Here is an 18,329-nt window from a genome sequence, read left to right on the forward strand (position 1 = left end):
AATCTAGGAAATAACCCAGTGTAGAGTCGTAGCCAGGCTTTTCTCGGTCATATTTATAAAGCTCTGCCGGAATGCGGTCCTTACCAGCGGCTTGGTTGGCCTTCAGCAACCCGATTTCTCGTTTGACTTCTTGGAGATCAGGTGCTGAAACATTGCTATCCTTCATGGGCACTCCTAGGTTAACTGCTACTGGTCTACCGGTTCCGAGGCCTTATTCTCACCGTTACCACACCTAAATTTGCACAATTGGAGATTCTGAATGTCACCTTGGTGACTTCGGCTATTACGTGTTGCTTCTAGTTATAGAAAGAATTTGCTAAAACGAGCTGATATTTTTGTAGTTTGGCCACGTGTGAGGTAAAAGAAGAAGAAATATTTTTGCTTTTCTACCAATGTTCTGACAGTTCAGTACGGCATTACGTGTAAATGCGGGTAGTTTCCAAAATCTCTTTAAATCTACACACAGCGGTATATGCATAGATTGATAATATAGCGTTAGATAGCTCAGGTTAGTATATCAGCGATATCTTGCGGACGAACAAACGATCTGCTCTTTTGCACGATCTTGTGACTATTTGTTTTCCACGGATAGAAAACAATTCGGCGTGTCGTGGAACATCCTGGGTGATGTAGACTACTTAAAATAGCGTCTGTACCACGGATTGAATGTGGCTTAGGCAGTATCTCTTCCGGAGCGACCGACTGAGTGAAACATACGGCATCCAATTTAAGATACGTAAAACGGCGACCCCATCAGCAGTATTGTGAGCCCTGTGTATACGAAGCCTAAAATGCAACAATAAACGATAAGAATAATTCGGAAAGAATCAATTGGCAAAAGCCATCGCAAGTCATACGGAAACCATTTAAGGTAACCGATCGAAAACTCAGCACATGGAATGTCCAAACTCTTTATGAGGCGAAACAATGTGGTTTGTTGCTTCAAGATTACACTGCCAAGTTGGGAAGAACGCAGTAAAATTACTGAACTCGTTCGGTGGGCATTCCGGGGAAAGGTGGATCCTATAGGACGCACCTATTTCAAGGCGGTAATGCAGTAGAACGTAGGGTCGGATTCGCGGTGCTAAAAAATTCAAACAAAAGTGTGGGTGGAAGCCCGAACATTAGCATATACTCCAGCTAGTACTCTTACATCTTTGTAATTGCTTTTATGACCAAGCTTTTAAGTCATCAAGTCATCTTCCATCGACTGTCGCCAATAGTCAATAGCTTCGTGGGAAGTTATCAGTTCATGGAAGGTCGGTCTACAACGGACCAAATCTTCACCCTGCGGTAGATACTCCAAAAAGTGTCACGAATTCTGAGTCACCACACATCACCTGTTCATCGATTTCAAAGCCGCATATGATAGTGTAGTCCGATAAGAGCTATGAAAACCTGGACAAAAACGACTTTCCAATGAAACTTAATAGACTAATCGTGGCTACGCTGGATGTGATCGAGTGCTGTGTGAGAGTTTCGGATGAATTGTCGGACCCATAAGAATCACGCTGCTGGAGGAGGATATGCGAGCACTTGGAGTTTTCGAACGGCGGGTTCTAAGAACCATTTTTCGCAGTGTGTAAGAGAACGGTGTATGAAGACGAGGAATGAAACCCGAACTCGCGCATCTCTAGTATTCAGAAAGAAGCCAGCGCTGGACGAATACGCTGGGTAGGACATGTTGCTAGAATGCCACACAACTATGCTGCACAAATTATTTTTGAAACAAATCCGGAAGGAACAAGAAACAGAGGGGCACAGCTAGTAAAAAAAGCAAAGCCTGGGTACTAATTCCGGGCCCTATTCTGTAAATCACGTCGAGCAACTCGGCTCGACTCTGTCACTGTCGAGTGTCGAGTGCAAGAAGAACGGGCAGCATAGCGGTTCATTGCACGACCAAAACAAAGCTAGCTCAGGCGTCACTTGCTAACCTTTTAGTCACTAGCTTTTTAGCGGTGGACTCAGTCGAGTTACTCGACAAAACCGGGTCGCGTGTGACTTACATAATACCAAAAGTCGACTAGTCGAGCAAAGTGACACTCGACGTGACTTACAGAATAGCCCTAGGGCCCTCCGTTATCGAAATTTGACCTTTTGTTTTTATACGACAGACTTCGCAACCAGCTGTTAGAATACAGGACAGTGCGGGGTCAGTGCTACGATTCTATTGATTCTAACAGCCTCTCCCAGCCGAGATTCGAGTATATGACGACTGGCTTATTAGACCAGCGTCTTACCTCGAGGCCAACTGGGAGGTGCGCACAGCTAGTATGGTGGTACATGATTTGGCGAGAATTGGGTCGTCAGACCAACCAAGTAAGTGGCGCAATAAAACCAAGTTGTTACTTGGGATGTACGTTAATAACTAAGGATTTATCACTTTTCAATTACAGTTTAATCAATAACTACGCACTGACAAACGACGACTACGCCGAAAAGCTGGGCCAATGATTGTAGGAGAGATATACATGTTGGCACGGAATAAGCTGCGAGGGTGGTTGTAAATATAAGGCATGGAATATTCCATAACTATTAGTTATATGCTGAGAACCAAAAAGCGATAGATGAGAAAAGCCAAACCAAAGGTCTCGTAGACTCACTGTGGCGAAGCGTTAAAGCACAGAGCAGCCAAAAATAGAATCCATCATTGAAAGTAACCTCTTCTTCTACCGAACAATTTTCCAGCATGAATTCATGACAAAATCGTATATTTTTATGATTTTAAAAGGTTCTTTGGTGGCAAAGAATGTGTCAAAACTCTTAAAAGAAATGACGTCTTTCATTCAACAGTCCTTCCTTACCTCCGAAAAGAGAACTAAAAATTGAAAGCCTCCAGCTCAAAACAAACGAATAACACCAACAGAAAAAAAGGACTAGTAATAAATAAAAGAACAGAAGCAGATTTTCATCTTAAAACATACTTTATACAGTTTTTGTTGAAGGTCTTCTTAGTGTAACATTTACGCTAGGTCGTTTTTTCTTCAGCTTCGCTTCACTCTACTTCTCAAGTTCAACAATAAACAGGTGCTTGTTCCATCTGTTATGTGACCATTGCTCCATTTTGTGTTTGCTCAACGTTTAGAATAAAAAACTTCGAAGTACACTGATCTCTTGTGGTTATTTCCTTAGTAACGCAAAAAATGTGTATTTTAGGTGAAGATCGTTTGTTTGTTTTTAGTTTGTTTAATCGTTTCGAGGAAAAATGTAGAACGGATTGTATGATAGATAGGAAAGAGAGTAATGGTTTAACAGTATAATAGCATGTATTCTAGTAGAAGCATAGTGAAATAGATTTATTCATAGTCGGTGACTGCAAGGCTAGTTGGAAATGCGACTTTTGTTTGGAGAGAGAGAGAGCAATATCGAGAGAAAATGAACGTTATTTAAACTGCTATTTGACTTTTCGATTTGGTTACATTGTATAAAACTGTTTTGGGAGCGATTTTATTGGATTACTATTTGTCTGCTGCAGGGGAAAAGATGGATTTGATATGTTACGATATTTATCTTCTCAACTAGTTTTCTTCTTATTAAAATTACACACTGTCTCTCTTAGCCACGTCTACTTCCTTGCATGCAGCTTTCGTTTGGATTTAGTTTTATTTTTCTGAAGGCTCACAAGTTAATTTATTTTGCATATAACTCTATCTAAATACAGCTTTATCATTCTTCCAGTAGTTGTTTTGTGTAAAAGATTGAGACTCACTCATAAAAAAAACTCATCTCAGTCACAAACGATCGTCTTCTAAATAAATGTTAAGTAATTTCCGTAACTGTTCGCATACCAGGCTAGTACGGTGCATGTACGTTTATTGTTAACAAAACTTCTGATTATATACTGCAGATAAACTACTAAGGTCATGTATAAATTTGCTAACGTAAAACATGCAATATCAATCTCCATGATATTAGTACGGAATTAAACCTGATCAACAAATAACTAAAAAATTTGCGCCAAAATTAAGGTAAACGGTATACGGAGTCGATTTGTGCTTTTATGTCTTAAATTCCAATTTAGGTTCGTTCTCTATCAATGCCTCGGCTCTGTTCTATTTCGGTAAGTCTCTCACATGCTAACTAGTGTTCTAAACTATTCACCTTTGCCCTGCCGCCGCTATCGATTAACTTACCTAATTGTTCCTCGTTATCTCAAGTATCTGTTCATTCTTACGATAAAACCTTAAAACACACTAACCACTTGTAGTAGTACTGCACATTAATAGTCTTATGATATTTCGGGGTCACCTACGTTTTAAAAGCATGACTCGTATAAAAATGAACCATCTCATACGCGAAGTAACAGTGCATCCACATTCTTCCAGGGGAGGAAGACATCCGTCCCGATGCTTCTATCATCCCGTTCGCCTAGCTCTATAAACGCAAACGAAAACGCTAAACTTAAAGCAACGTAACAAAAGCTTGTAACCGTGTTGTTGTCGAATCATCAGCTCGACCAGCTGGAACGTCGTCTCACTGAAGTTCCCGTCGAAAACTATCCTCGTCCATCGGATCAATCATCGTGCCGCTATCGGATAGCATCTGGAAACTCTGGAAATCCATCTGTCCAAGGCCCAGGTCGGTTTCAAAGTCATCTGCTAAAATGAAAACGAAAAGTAAAAATATCGTCGTGTGAGAATTGTCGTGGTAAAGTATAATGCGAATCGCATCGATTTCAATAGGAATTCAATAATTCTTTCGTTGAATATGTTATTCTCGAGTAAAGATTTTCAATCGTTATTTTATATATTTAACATTAGCGAAACTAGGTGAGGTGGGGGAAAACTGACAGACTGACACAAATTTCAAACGATGCCCACTCTCACGCAACCGAGTGTGAGAAGCATAGCATCCAACGCTTATGACGCTGATGCAAGTGTACGACAAATAACCGCCAGTGCTATGTGGCGCACATTCTGCTATCGCGAGTGCACAGCCTCGTAGTGTCTTTCTGCACGGCCCGCTCACGTAGCCAACAACTTGCGAGGGCTAGTGGCACACTAGGATGTATGTACTTGAATACAGATTTTGCATTACTTTTTCTTTTCTTCTTCATCTTACGCCCTCGTGAGTGATCGGTATCAACTACTCGAGTTGTATTGACGAGCGAGAAAGTCGATCATGGCGCATGTTCGAAAATTAGACCACGCGAGTGCGGGTTTCGCAACACTGGGAATAGCCTTGTCCCCATGTCAGGGGCGATTTTCGAGAATTAACAAACAAAGAGAACAGTTGTACACCAGGTTAGGAGCGGCTTGATCTGGTGCGGGCGGCTAAATTAAGAAATGTGTTGTCTCGACACCAGTGCACGCCTGAGTTGATGCAATATACTACTCATTCTCAACATACTGCTCATACAGATTAGATGAACTCAGCATTGCCAACCTGAAAACAACGATTCTAGCGAACCACTTGCGTTCATGTTCGCGTTGTTCTCTACATTCATTCATTCTCGATAATAATGAAAGAAATCAAATGTGAATCATTCATTCATTTTTAACTGCCGACAACGGTAAACAAAATTACAATAAGCGTAAACATTGCTCCAAAGTTTTAAATAATTTTCTTCAGCTGGGTTTTGGTTGATTTTAAAAAGCAGGCAGTTTAAAAAAACTAAACTTTGAGATCTAAAATATCAGTCAAGAGCAAGAAAATTGACTGACAGGCTACTCGAGCAATCATTCAGCATTGCAATTCATGAATGAATTATTTTGAATGTTAGAAAACTGACAAACACATACACTCTCACCAGCTCAGTGGCCATGTCCGTGGGTTGACAGATAAAAGAATACTGCCAAGGGTACAACTATATGCGCTGAATGTGTGCAACTTTGGTTGTCGTATGCAGACAGAGAAGGTGGAACACTCGCCGTGTGGTTTCCGGCTACCTAATCGTGCAGTTCGGCGCAGGATTTTCGGAGGGCGCGGCTGCGGGGTGTGAGCACACCGGGAGAGAGTTATTTTCTCAGCTGGCTTAGCACAGAGAGAGAGAGAGACTCTTAATCGGTCTGTTTTACACAATCTGCACTTACGCCCTTTGGCGGTTGGTGCCGAATTGTACGTTTGGGCAAAAATTGAGCCACGGGACCTGATCCTGCCGGGAGTCGGCAAATCAGGTGCCCCTAAGTCAAGGTCTATCTCCGTGCCGATGACTGAATGGCTGGAGGGGTGAAAACATGCCAGTCGCGAACGGAGTGCTTTGGGCATCTTGCCCCTACTGTGCCATGCGGGGCTCTGGTACGGTCGATCTTTGTTGTCCCTTGCGTTTCGTGGGAACAGCATAGTAGTCCTGCCCAATTTCCCTTATGGGTTTTACGCCAAGTGCGTTCTGGCCAACTTAATTGGCTTCGCTTACAATTTGCTGTCTGATCTGTGTTGGAGATTGTTTGTGCATATACTCCGCTAGTCAAATAGTTAGAGTCGCACAAATAAATCTTCAACACAAACAGGCAGCAAATTTGTATTTATGCGAAAAACTTTTTAATGGCTCTGTCACCATCGCATTGGTCCAGGAGCCATATTTTCGCAAGGGGTACTTTCATTCGACGGATATTGGAAACCAGAACTTTGCTGTTTTCAGCAAAACTGGTATGACAAATCCTCGTTTGATGCCCAGGGCATGCATATTGTTGCATAGGTCAATTAGTGCATGCCTTATCTCTGAGTTGACTACTCGAGATATTTGTGCAGTCACAGTAGAACTCGTCGTGGATGATGTCCATAGGCGCTATGTCTACTGTTCTGCATACTTACCACACGATGAACCGTCTCCCAGCGACGATTTCAGAAATGTGGTGAGATACTGCCAATCTAGTGGGCTTCCGCTCATTGTAGGCAGTGATGCCAATGCCCATCACATCATTTGGGGCAGCTCGGATATCAATCTGAGAGGCTCTGATTTGATGGAATATTTGAGTGGTACCAACCTTGGAATACTCAACATTGGCAATTGTCCAACTTTCATACGAGCTGGTAGAGAGGAAGTGTTAGATATAACACTCTGCTCTAACAGGATCAGTCATGAGTTGGCACAATGGCATGTTTCAAATGAGACACCAATATCTGATCATTGCTTTATATATTTTGATCATTTGGGTGTCTCCTTGAACGCTGCAACATTTCGCAATCCGAGATTTTCTGACTGGGAACTCTTTGAGGAGGAACTGGCGACGAAATTTCAAGGATTCGAACCGACGATTGAGTCATCGATCGACTTGGATGTGGCTGTAGATGTCACAACATCTTTTATTGCGGAAGCTTTTGAAGTAGCTTGCCCGCTAAAAACTATTAAAACGACTAGAGGAACACCATGGTGGAACTCTCATCTCGCGGAACTAAAGAAACGATGCAGGAGAGCCTGGAATAGACATCGCAGGGATGGCGTGGAGCCTTTCAAGCAGGCCCGGAAAGCCTATGCAAAGGCTTTACGATCTTCAGCACGCACGAGCTGGCACAGGTTCTGTAGCAACGTTTCCAGTTTCGGCGAGGCAAGTCGACTTAATAAAATACTGTCAAAATCGAAAGATTATCAGGTTAATAACATTCGAAGTTCGAACGGTGAATACTGTTCGAATGACAATGAAATCCTGGAATGTCTCTTTTATAGTCACTTTCCGGGCTGTGTGGAACCTGAAGTTCGAAACGATCCAGAAATCGTTTTAGGTGGCTTAGACTCATGGGCTTTTGCTCGGAGACTTGTCACAACTGAAGCGATTGAGTGGGCCGTGAACAGCTTCTCTCCATACAAATCTCCTGGAACAGATGGAATATACCCTATTCTACTGCAAAAAGGATTCAAGTACTTCAAACACATTCTGAGAAGGATGTTTGTGTGTAGTATTGCTATTGGGTACATCCCAACTCAATGGCGTGAAATAACCATTAAGTTTATTCCTAAAGGTGGACGCGCGACATACGAGCAAGCCAAAAGTTTTAGACCAATCAGTCTAACGTCTTTCTTGCTTAAATCACTTGAGCGGATTGTTGATCACCACATCCGCGAAACAAGCTTAGTAGAAGTTCCTCTTCATTCAGCACAGCATGCTTATCAAAGTGGCAAGTCTACAACCACTTTATTACATGATGTGGTGGATAAAATTGAGGTTGCTTTTTCACAAAAGGAATCTTGCTTAGGAACTTTTTTGGATATTGAAGGCGCGTTTGATAACGTATCTTTCGCTTCCATTTTGGAGGCTGCTCGTTATCATAATGTGCCTTCAATAATCATAAAGTGGATAGAACAAATGCTTAGTAACCGATTGCTTTTTTCGTCCTTACGGCAAGCAAGCATTTGGAAGCAAAGTGTTTGTGGATGTCCACAAGGTGGCGTTCTCTCGCCTCTTTTATGGAACCTTGTGGCGGACGGCCTATTGAGGAAACTCAATGGTCTAGGCTATCCGTCATATGGTTTTGCGGATGACTATCTCATCCTAGTAGTTGGAAAGTGCATAAGCACATTATTTGACTTAATGCAGCAGGCACTACGTGTCGTAGAAACGTGGTGCCGAGAAACTGCACTTTCGGTAAATCCGAGCAAAACATCTATCGTCTTATTTTCAAGACGTAGAAATACCAATGGAGCTCGCGCTCTGCGCTTTTACGATTCGGATGTTGATGTTGTGAACGAAGTGAAGTACGTGGGGTTGATTCTCAACTCCAAGCTTGACTGGTCCACAAATATTGATTTCCGAATTAAAAAAGCGTGCATGGCCTTTGGGCAATGTAGACGAGCAATTGGCAACTCTTGGGGGCTTAAACCCAAATACATACACTGGTTATACACGGTCGTTGTCAGACCAATACTGGCGTATGGTTGTCTTGTATGGTGGCAGAGAGGGGAAGTTGTGACTGTCCAGACAAAGCTAAACCATCTTCAAAGGATGTGTTTAATGGCAATGTCTGGTGCATTTACTACAACTCCTACTGCCGCCCTAGAAGCTATTTTCAATATTAAACCTCTACACTTCCACCTGAAGCAAGAGGCACTAATATGTGCTTATCGACTACACGCGATTGGCCTTTGGCAGTCTGTGGACGGTTCCACTGGTCATACTCGACTGTGGTCGCAAATTGTTGCTGAGGACAAGTTTGCCCTTGCTCCTAGCGATGTAACGCTCATGCGTACTTTCCCGTATAGGACTTTCTCAAGTGACTTTCCTCCTAGAGAGGATTGGATGTCAGGCTACATGGAAAGGAAAATTTCCGACTATGTGGTCTGTTATACCGATGGTTCCTTGTACGAAGGTCGCGCGGGTGCTGGTGTTTACTGCCGTGAGCTGGAATTGGAGGAATCCTATTCGTTGGGTAGTTACTGCACCGTTTTTCAAGCTGAAATCTTTGCAATTATGTGCGGAGCTCAGTTTGCACTTCAGAAAGAACTGATAGGCAAGATTATCTACTTCTGTTCTGACAGTCAAGCCGCTATAAAAGCCCTTTGTGCGGCTAATTCTAAATCTAAAACAGTCATCGCCTGCCACACCCAATTAGAAGAACTAAGCATTCTAAATGCCGTTCATCTGGTTTGGGTTCCTGGCCATTCTGGTATAACCGGAAATGAATGGGCTGATGAACTAGCAAGATCTGGAGCAGAAAAGTCGGTTTTCGGACCGGAACCTGCTTTACCAATTGCGGCATGTTGGATAAAACAAAAGATTCGATCTTGGTTTTCATCTGAACATGTACGTTATTGGGAAAATCTTGAAACTTGTCGTCAAACGAAAAGTTTCATTGTTAAGCCTTGTGAGAAGGTTGCGAAATTTCTTTTGCAACACTCAAAGGTAAATTGCAGTATTCTTGTCAGATCACTGACTGGTCACTGCAGACTAAATTATCATATGGCTACGATTCAGCGAGCTGAATCGTTTCATTGTAATTTATGTGAATCCGACTACGGTACACCATATCACGTAATTTGCAACTGTCCTGCAGTAGCACAATTGCGTCATAGGATCTTTGGATCCTACGTCTTAAATGAATCGGATTTTAGGAAACTAAAATTACGAGACATTTTGATGTTCCTTACCGAAAGCGGTATTGAGCTATAAGCTCTTATTTATCATGAGTATACCCCCCAGGGGGTGTACTTTTGATAAGTTAACTACCAAGGATTGCAGTATCCCCTCGGGGGTACAAAAATCTCTCGGTATATATATGTTTGTGTTTGTCCAAATTCCTCATCCACCCCTTCCTATTCCTCCTGTTTTCCTTCCCGTCCTCATCAGGTAAATGATGACACGGGCAAGATGGGCAAGGCACAAATCTTCCACATGATTGTGAGGAACGTGCTGCTCGAGCCAAAGATGCTGATACCTGATACCTGATACTCGAGCAATCATTCAGCATTGCAATTCATGAATGAATTATTTTGAATGTTAGAAAACTGACAAACACATACACTCTCACCAGCTCAGTGGCCATGTCCGTGGGTTGACAGATAAAAGAATACTGCCAAGGGTACAACTATATGCGCTGAATGTGTTTCATATTCGCCTTCATGCAGGGCTGACAGTTTTTTCGGGCACTGCTCGACACTCCTCCTAGTTGGTGTCGAGATACGATGCTGGTCTAATAAGCCGGTCGTCGTATATTTGAATCACGGCTGGGATAGGCTGTTAGAGTGAATAGGATCATTACACTAGCCCCGTAATTGTCCTGTATTCTTACGGCTGGCTGCAAAGTCTGTCGCATAAAAACAGAAGGTCAAGTTTTGATAACGAAATGTAGCACGTAAGCTTTGCTTTGTTGTCTCGACACTAAAGCTAAGGCGTCAGTACCATCACGGGACTCGGAAAACCCGGTAAGGCAACCTACCTAAACAATGATTATTACAAACACGGAGCGGAATACTCGACATCGACCTAAGAGACGTAACAAGGACGATAAACGGAGACTCAATACCTCGCAAACTCGACATCGTAGCTCTGCAGCAGATCTGTCGCTAAGGAGAGAAGGTTTGGAAGGTTCGTGGCGGCAAGACACTATTTTATAAGAGCGATGGCTCTACCAACCAACTGGGTACGGGCTTTGTAGTGTCGGGCGGAATACAAGATCACGTGATAGATTGGAAGAGAAGCATCAATGAGGGGATGTTCGTTAAGTTACAGAGTCATCAACATGCACTGCCCGCTGGAAGGTAGACCCGACGATGAGAAGTGTTCTACACGCGGTTGGAGGCAATGCGCGGCAGCGTCATTGGGGATATGAAACCCGGTCTATAGGGAAGAAGTCATAGACCGGTGATAAAACCTCATAGCCCGCACACCGACATGAATGATAACGGCCAACGATGTATAAACTTTGCAGCTTCCTTTCCAGAGGGCTGATCTGATGCATCTTTTTCTCACGCAATGCTACCTGGAGATCACTTGACCAACGTACAATGAACCAGATTGACCACGTTCTCTTAGAAGACCGATTCTTCTCTAACATCACGAACATACGTTCCCTACGGGGTGTGGATATTGACTCTGACCACCACCTAGTAGCAGTATATGTGCGCTCAAAACTGTCAACTGTATATCAGAGACCTCAAAGCCGCCTTTCTCGGCTGAATGTTAGGCGGCTAGTAAACCCGCAACCTGGCAAGAACAACGCCAAATACTGGATGTAGTACTGCGTTTCTCCCGATGAGTTAGGTGCTTCACACAAGGCACAAATCTTCCACACAATTGAGACTCACAATTTGTGAGGAACATGCTCGAGCCACAAATGCTGAAACTGGATAGGTGCTTCAACCCTCGAAGACAGTTGAGGCAGAAAATGCTCAACCATAGGAGAAGCCACTGAGCTAATAGCATGAGCAAGATATACGAGAAGGTGAACCAATCTTGTGAGGGCTACACAACGTAACCTGACATGCCATAGGGACGAGGAAGGGCAACTGATCAAAAAGTGCGAGGTAGTCGAAAGGTGTTTTTTTTTTTTTCCATGTTGGGTATTTTTATCACTGCGACCATTTGTTTGATCTATTGTGATATATCCCCCGTTTTATTATAGCTATGTTGTCAAGATGACGTACCACTATCAGAAGTGATCGTCATTGTTTGACTAATAGCATTTGTCCAGCCCGGTGATGCACTTCGGATGAAGTGCACTACTGCGCTGGGAGTTGTTCTCCAAATATCAGAGGGTTCTAACAGCCCTCTTTCAAAGAACCTTAATCTTTTATTGAGAATTGCCGGACATCGGCATAACAGGTGTTCCGAGTCTTCTTTTTCTATGCCACAGAAGCGACATATATCATCTTGAAGTTTTCCCATTAGCTTCAGATGATATCGGCTCGGACAATGTCCTGTTATAAGACCAGTATAAATGCTAAGATCTTTCTTCGAAAGCTCCAGGATTTTGCGAGTCATTGAAACGTTTGGAGAGATAAACCGTTTCGACTGCCTAGCAATGAAAGTGTTATTCCAATTTGATTCCACTTTCGCACATTCCCATGCTTTTAGCTCCATTTTTAAAGCAGAGGCAGATAAACCACAGAAGGGCTCAGGTCCTACAAATTGATGAGATGATCCGAGTCTTGCAAGCGCATCAGCTCTTTCATTTCCATCGATTCCACAGTGACCTGGGACCCAATACAGGTTGACTTGATTACGACAAGACAATTTTTGGAGTAATTGAATACATTCCCAGACAAGTTTTGATGTGCATGTCGCCGACTTTAGAGCGTTTAGAGCTGCTTGGCTGTCTGACATGATGCATATATTTGAATGTCTATAGTTCCTGCGCAAGCACACAGTCGTACATTCTATAATTGCTTGTATTTCAGCTTGGAATACAGTTGGCCATCTGCCCATAGAAATTGACATGTCTATTCTTGGGCCAGTCACTCCTGCTCCAACTTGATTGTCCATTTTTGAACCGTCTGTATAGAAAACTGTCGAGCCTGGACGAAGATCGGGACCACCATCTTCCCAATAATCACGTCTAGGCTCAAATACCCGAAATATTCGAATAAAGTTGTATTTTTTCTCCATCCAATCTTCATTATTATTTACAATAGGATTAATACTAATAGTTTTTAGAATACTGAGATGACCTGTTAGATCACCTTCAAAGAGGTTCATTGATCTTTTGATTTTTAGAGCACTCTTTTCAGCTTCTAATTGTATAAACTGATGCAATGGAAGTATATAGAGTAAAGCATCCAATGCCTTCGATGGTGTACTTCTCATTGCACCTGTTATTGAAAGAGTGGCTAGCCTTTGAAGTCTTTCCAGCTTTTTTTGGGTAGCTTTCTCTTTCGTTTTTGGCCACCAGACCAACGAGGCATAGGAAATCCTGGGTCTGACAATTGCCGAATAGATCCAATAAATCATCTTCGGTTTCAGTCCCCATTGCTTACCAAAAGTTCTTTTACATATCCATAGAGCATTTGTAGCTTTGTTTACTGCTTGCTCTAGATGTGTGTTCCAATTGAGTTTTCTGTCAAGAAATACTCCAAGATATTTGACAGTGTCTGAAAGTTTTAAAAGTGTTCCTTTCAATCTGATGTTGTTTAATGTAAATTGTTTTCTTCTCGTAAATGGTATGATAGTAGTTTTATTGGCATTTATGCTGAGGCCCTGCCTATCACACCATGATGAAATCAAATTTAAAGCCATTTGCATTCGGTCAGCGATAATAGAATCAAATTTTCCTCGAACAATTATGACTATATCATCTGCGAAGCCAATTATTTCAAAGCCTAGCGCTGTCAACTTTTGAAGAAGATCATCAACTATTAAAGACCACAATAAAGGTGATATTACGCCTCCTTGTGGGCACCCTTTTACTGCTCTAACGCTTACAGATGAGCTTCCAAGGTTTGCTGATATCTCCCTTTTTGATAACATTTCGCTAATCCAGTGGATAATGGATATATCGAAACCACGTTTCGTCATAGCCGTAATCATTGAATTATGAGATGAATTATCAAATGCGCCTTCTATGTCTAGGAAGGCAGCTAGTGAAATTTCCTTCGCTTCAAATGACTTTTCTATTTTTTTTACAACAGTTTGTACTGCTGTTATCGAAGATTTGCCTTCTTGATATGCGAATTGATATTTGCTCAACGGATCTTGAGCTATATATGATGACTTTATATGCTCATCAATTATTTTTTCTATTGTTTTTAAGACAACAGAGGATAAACTTATCGGCCTGAAGGATTTAGGTGAAGTTTTATCCTTCTTATTAGCCTTCGGAATGAACGTGACCCGTACTTGTCGCCATACTGCTGGTATATGGCCTAGTATCAGGCTTGATTGAAAAAGGTTTGTTAGAATAGGTGTTAAAAACGCCTTGCCCTTCTGCAGTAGTACAGGAAGAATTCCATCCCTACCCGGCGATTTGAAGGGTTCAAAAGTGTCAATCGCCCATTCAACCTTGCTTCTCGTAAAAATTTTTTTGGCCAAAGTACAAGCATCATTCCTGTTTCTATCTAACCCAGTCATTTCATTCGCTATTTCGTGAATGTCTGTCCTGGTTTCAAGATTCACAGTTCTCAATGCCGGTGCACTTTGGTCTCCGCATGTATTAATGATTGAACAGGGAAAATGTGTTCTCATCATTAATTCTAATGTTTCCTTAGTTGAGTTAGTAAAAGAGCCGTCCTCTTTTTTCAATGTACCTAACCCATTAGAATGATCTTTAGCGAGGATTTTCTGCAATCTAGCGGTTGCTGGAGTATTTTCAATGTTTTCACATGTGTGCCTCCAGTGAATCCTCTTTGATCTTCGTATTTCCCTATTATAGGCAGTGAGAGTTTGTTTATACTCCTCCCACTGTTGTGTTCGTTTAGCCCGGTTAAATAATTTCCGAGTTTTCTTCCTAAATTTCTCCAAAGTTTTGTTCCACCAAGGTACATCTCTATTCGTAGAGCGTTCCTTTGCAGGACAGCTTTCGTGATAAGCTTGTTGGATCAGGTTTGAAAGTTGTTTTGAGTTGTCCTCAAGTTCTTCACATGTCCTTGAGCAACCTTTCAAATTCTTGACTCCAACCTTCAATTTCAAATTATACTGATCCCAGTTTGTTTTCCTGGGGTCTCTTATAATTTCCTTAAGTTGCTGATTAGCTTCGTAATCAAATATGATTTGCTTGTGATCGGACAAAGAATCCTTCGTTCGATACGTGCCAGTTTTTTATATTATCAGTCATCGTTGGACTGCATAGTGTTAAGTCAAGTACTTCTTGCCTTATTGCGTTTACAAAAGTTGGCTTTTCCCCTTTATTGCATATATCTATATCATTTGATGATATAAAGTCTAAAAGGAGTTCACCTCTGTTATTGGTATCTGTGCTAGCCCAGACAGTGTGGTGGGCGTTTGCATCACATCCAATTAAAAATGTTTTGTTTTGTTTCTTGCAATAAGAAACCAAATTTACAACTTCTGATGGAGGTATTTCACCCACGTCTCCTGGAAAATATGCCGATGCTACGCAAATTTCAGTCTTGCCGTGGGTCGTTAGAACCTCCATCATTATTGCTGTGAGATCTTTTGTAATCAATTCTGTGATTGGAAAACTTTTTATGTTTTCACTTACCAAAATGGCAGCTCTTGGCGAGAGCTCACCTTCGGCATAAATCAATTTACACGACTTTGTAGGAATTCCTTGTATCCTACCTTTATAGGTCCACGGCTCCTGGATCAGTGCTACATCCAGGTTGCTTTCTGTGAATCTTCTACAAAGTACAGCAGTTGCTCCCTTTGCATGATGAAGATTCACCTGGACAAACTTAATATTTTTTCTTTGTTGTTTTATATGATTTGTGGTACGACCGGGCTGTTTTGGGTTTAGTCCTGCACCGTTGACACCACTGGATCCTGGGATTTGACTGATTATATCAGCATCGCCAGTTTCGTCTTCGGTCTTATCGATGTCAGGCTCACTCCTAAGCGCTGATCCCCCACTTGATTTGTTAATTACATTTAAATTAGAATTTTTATTAATTTTTTCCATCTTAATAGTTTTAATTTGCTGGATGAAAGAATCAACTGTTCTTTACCAGCTTAGAACAGAGGGAGCAATTTACTGCACGGGGTGCCCTGGTACCATACAGGCTCCGTTTGACCTTGGGAGACTTAATTAGACCCCCCCAAGCATTCATCCTTAGGCACGGGTCGCGTTACACCGAGGATTGGGGTCCTCTTCTGCACTTCACTCAAAGTGCAGCATGCTGCAATGTTGCTTGCTACATTGAGAGCAAAAGTTTTTTATAAGATTTGCCGCGGAAGAGACTCGGTGTGCAGATCTAGATGGATCCATCACATGTTTGCCATGGTTCAGCATTGCACACCGAAAGACAAATCTCAACACTCCTCCTTTATCCTGGCTTGTGACAGACAGTTCGGGTCCCGATCCAATTTCCCCATCACTTGTTCACTCTTTTGTGGAGCCACGCGTGTTAGTTCATCGGCAAAGGTCCCTCACTGGCGGAGGCGAAAGGTGTTAGTAGTTTTTCGAAGAACACCTCAATGGCGAAGTTGCAGAAGGAACCTAAGAATGGCCATGAAAGATAGTAGTGTCCCAGCAACTGATCTCCAAGATGTCAAACAAAAAATCTGATTGGTGAAGTCCAACAAAACCACGGGTAAGCACCCCCTACCAGCAGAGCATTATAAACATGGCCCAGAGACGCAGGCAACGGCTCTACACTGGGTTATTTCTAACATTTGGGAGGAGAACCTATCGGAGGAATGGATGGAAGGAGGTGTTTGTTACACCCAGCCACAGATTGATCGGGTCGACTACTGCAATTATCGCGGCATAACGCTGGTAAACATAGGCAAGCGCAACCTACAAGGTAGCCTCCCAGCACAGAACAGAAGTGGAAGTCCGAAGGATTCGGTGATCAAAACTGGTAACAGAGACTTTTTTGTTTTTCTTTTTCTTTGGGAAGGTTTTCGCAAAGAAGCGAATAACAGCAATATAAGCAGAACGCTCGCTGCCAATCGCATAGCAGCTTTCACATGTTTTCGTGTGCATTCGTATGCGTTCGTGTGTTTTTGTGGGAAAAAGTGACTCGCTACCGCCAGGTTCGCTAGTATCTGTAGAAAGTAGCATGTACGTGTTTGGATTTCTACTTCCACTTCTGTTCTGTCCTCCCAGATCATGTTACGCTGGCTGTCACCGATAGCACAAGGTTTGTAGGGAACTATCAGGTGGGCTTCATGGGAATTACGGCCACCACGGACCAGTTTTTACTATCCCATTCATCACATCATTATTGACCTCACAGCAGCATATGATACAGTCGATTGACACCAGCTATGGCAGATAAATGGATAATAATTCGAAAGAGTGATATGTTTCCAAGGTCAACAATACTAGTAAGGACATCCAGTAGCTCATTCAAGCAAGAAATCGGGCCGACTGAAGAAGCACACGCCGCTGTGCGAAGCTGGCTTTGTTGAAAAACCTGTTTATACCGGTAGTTCTTTACGGACTTGCAGCTGTGATGCTGATCACGGTGATGCTGTGACGTTCAAGTGGTTTGTGCTGCAATTTGAAGAGTAATTCAAAGTTTTTTGTTCGGGGTGGACATCAAAAATCAATTTTTTCACTTTGAGATTCACCAAAAACGAACATTTTCTTTAAAGGAATCAAGCCGCTAACTCCTTCGATTCCGAAATTACATTTATAATTTCTAAAAAAAATTGCTTGTGTGTATATTCGATAGGTCGGGCTCGATTATCCGGTCGAAAGATTTTTTTTCAGGTGAACCTGTAGTAATATATTGGTCACCGAAATTCATTGAGATCCATCGGTCAAAGTGTGGGGCCCTATTTTGCTAGACCGTATTGAATGTTGAAGTAAAATTACCATTTTACTTACCAAAATCACGATTTTCTGTTAATAGAATTGATTCAAAAACTCGAAATCAATAGTGACTTTAACTTTATCGATGCTCAAGCATTAAACATTATGTAGGTTTTGCTATTGTAAATTAAGCTGGATGTGTGAATTCAACTTAAAAAGTGACAAAATGCGACAAAATTATTAAACGTATCAATTCCTTGCAGCGGGTGTTTACTGTATTGATTTGATTGCCCATTTAAAGCGAGAGGCTTTTAATAATTGTTACTTCCTTTGGATTCGTTTATTTAGAACGATGCATTCCTAGTACAAACAACTGTGCCCACACGGTGTTAGGTATCAGCATCTTTGGCTTGAGGAGCACGTTCCTCACAATCATGTGGAAGATTTGTGCCTTGCCCATCTCACGCACTTTATTTTAATATTGCAAATTGTACCTAAGTTATAAAAAACTGCCTTTACATCCGGAAATAATTGAATTGTTTGTTTGAGAAACCCCACAAGCGCCATTTGACATAAGTCAATTTTCA

General features: G+C 42.1%; 1 protein-coding gene across 4 annotated transcripts in view; it reads right to left on the bottom strand.

Moving 5' to 3' along the window:
• Positions 1-2,946: 2,946 nt before the first annotated feature.
• Positions 2,947-18,329, bottom strand: part of LOC128742198 (uncharacterized protein DDB_G0283357) — a 55,294-nt gene continuing 39,911 nt past the window's right edge. For 3 of the 4 annotated variants that reach the window (XM_053838470.1, XM_053838469.1, XM_053838468.1), the window contains one exon: positions 2,947-4,598. In XM_053838470.1, the coding sequence (XP_053694445.1) occupies positions 4,474-4,598 (125 nt within the window). In that variant the 3' untranslated portion in view covers positions 2,947-4,473. The remainder of the gene's footprint in view (positions 4,599-18,329) is intronic. The other variant, XM_053838471.1, reaches the window with a different exon arrangement.

The sequence above is a fragment of the Sabethes cyaneus genome, chromosome 3 (assembly GCF_943734655.1).
Source record: "Sabethes cyaneus chromosome 3, idSabCyanKW18_F2, whole genome shotgun sequence".
NCBI lineage: Eukaryota > Metazoa > Arthropoda > Insecta > Diptera > Culicidae > Sabethes > Sabethes cyaneus.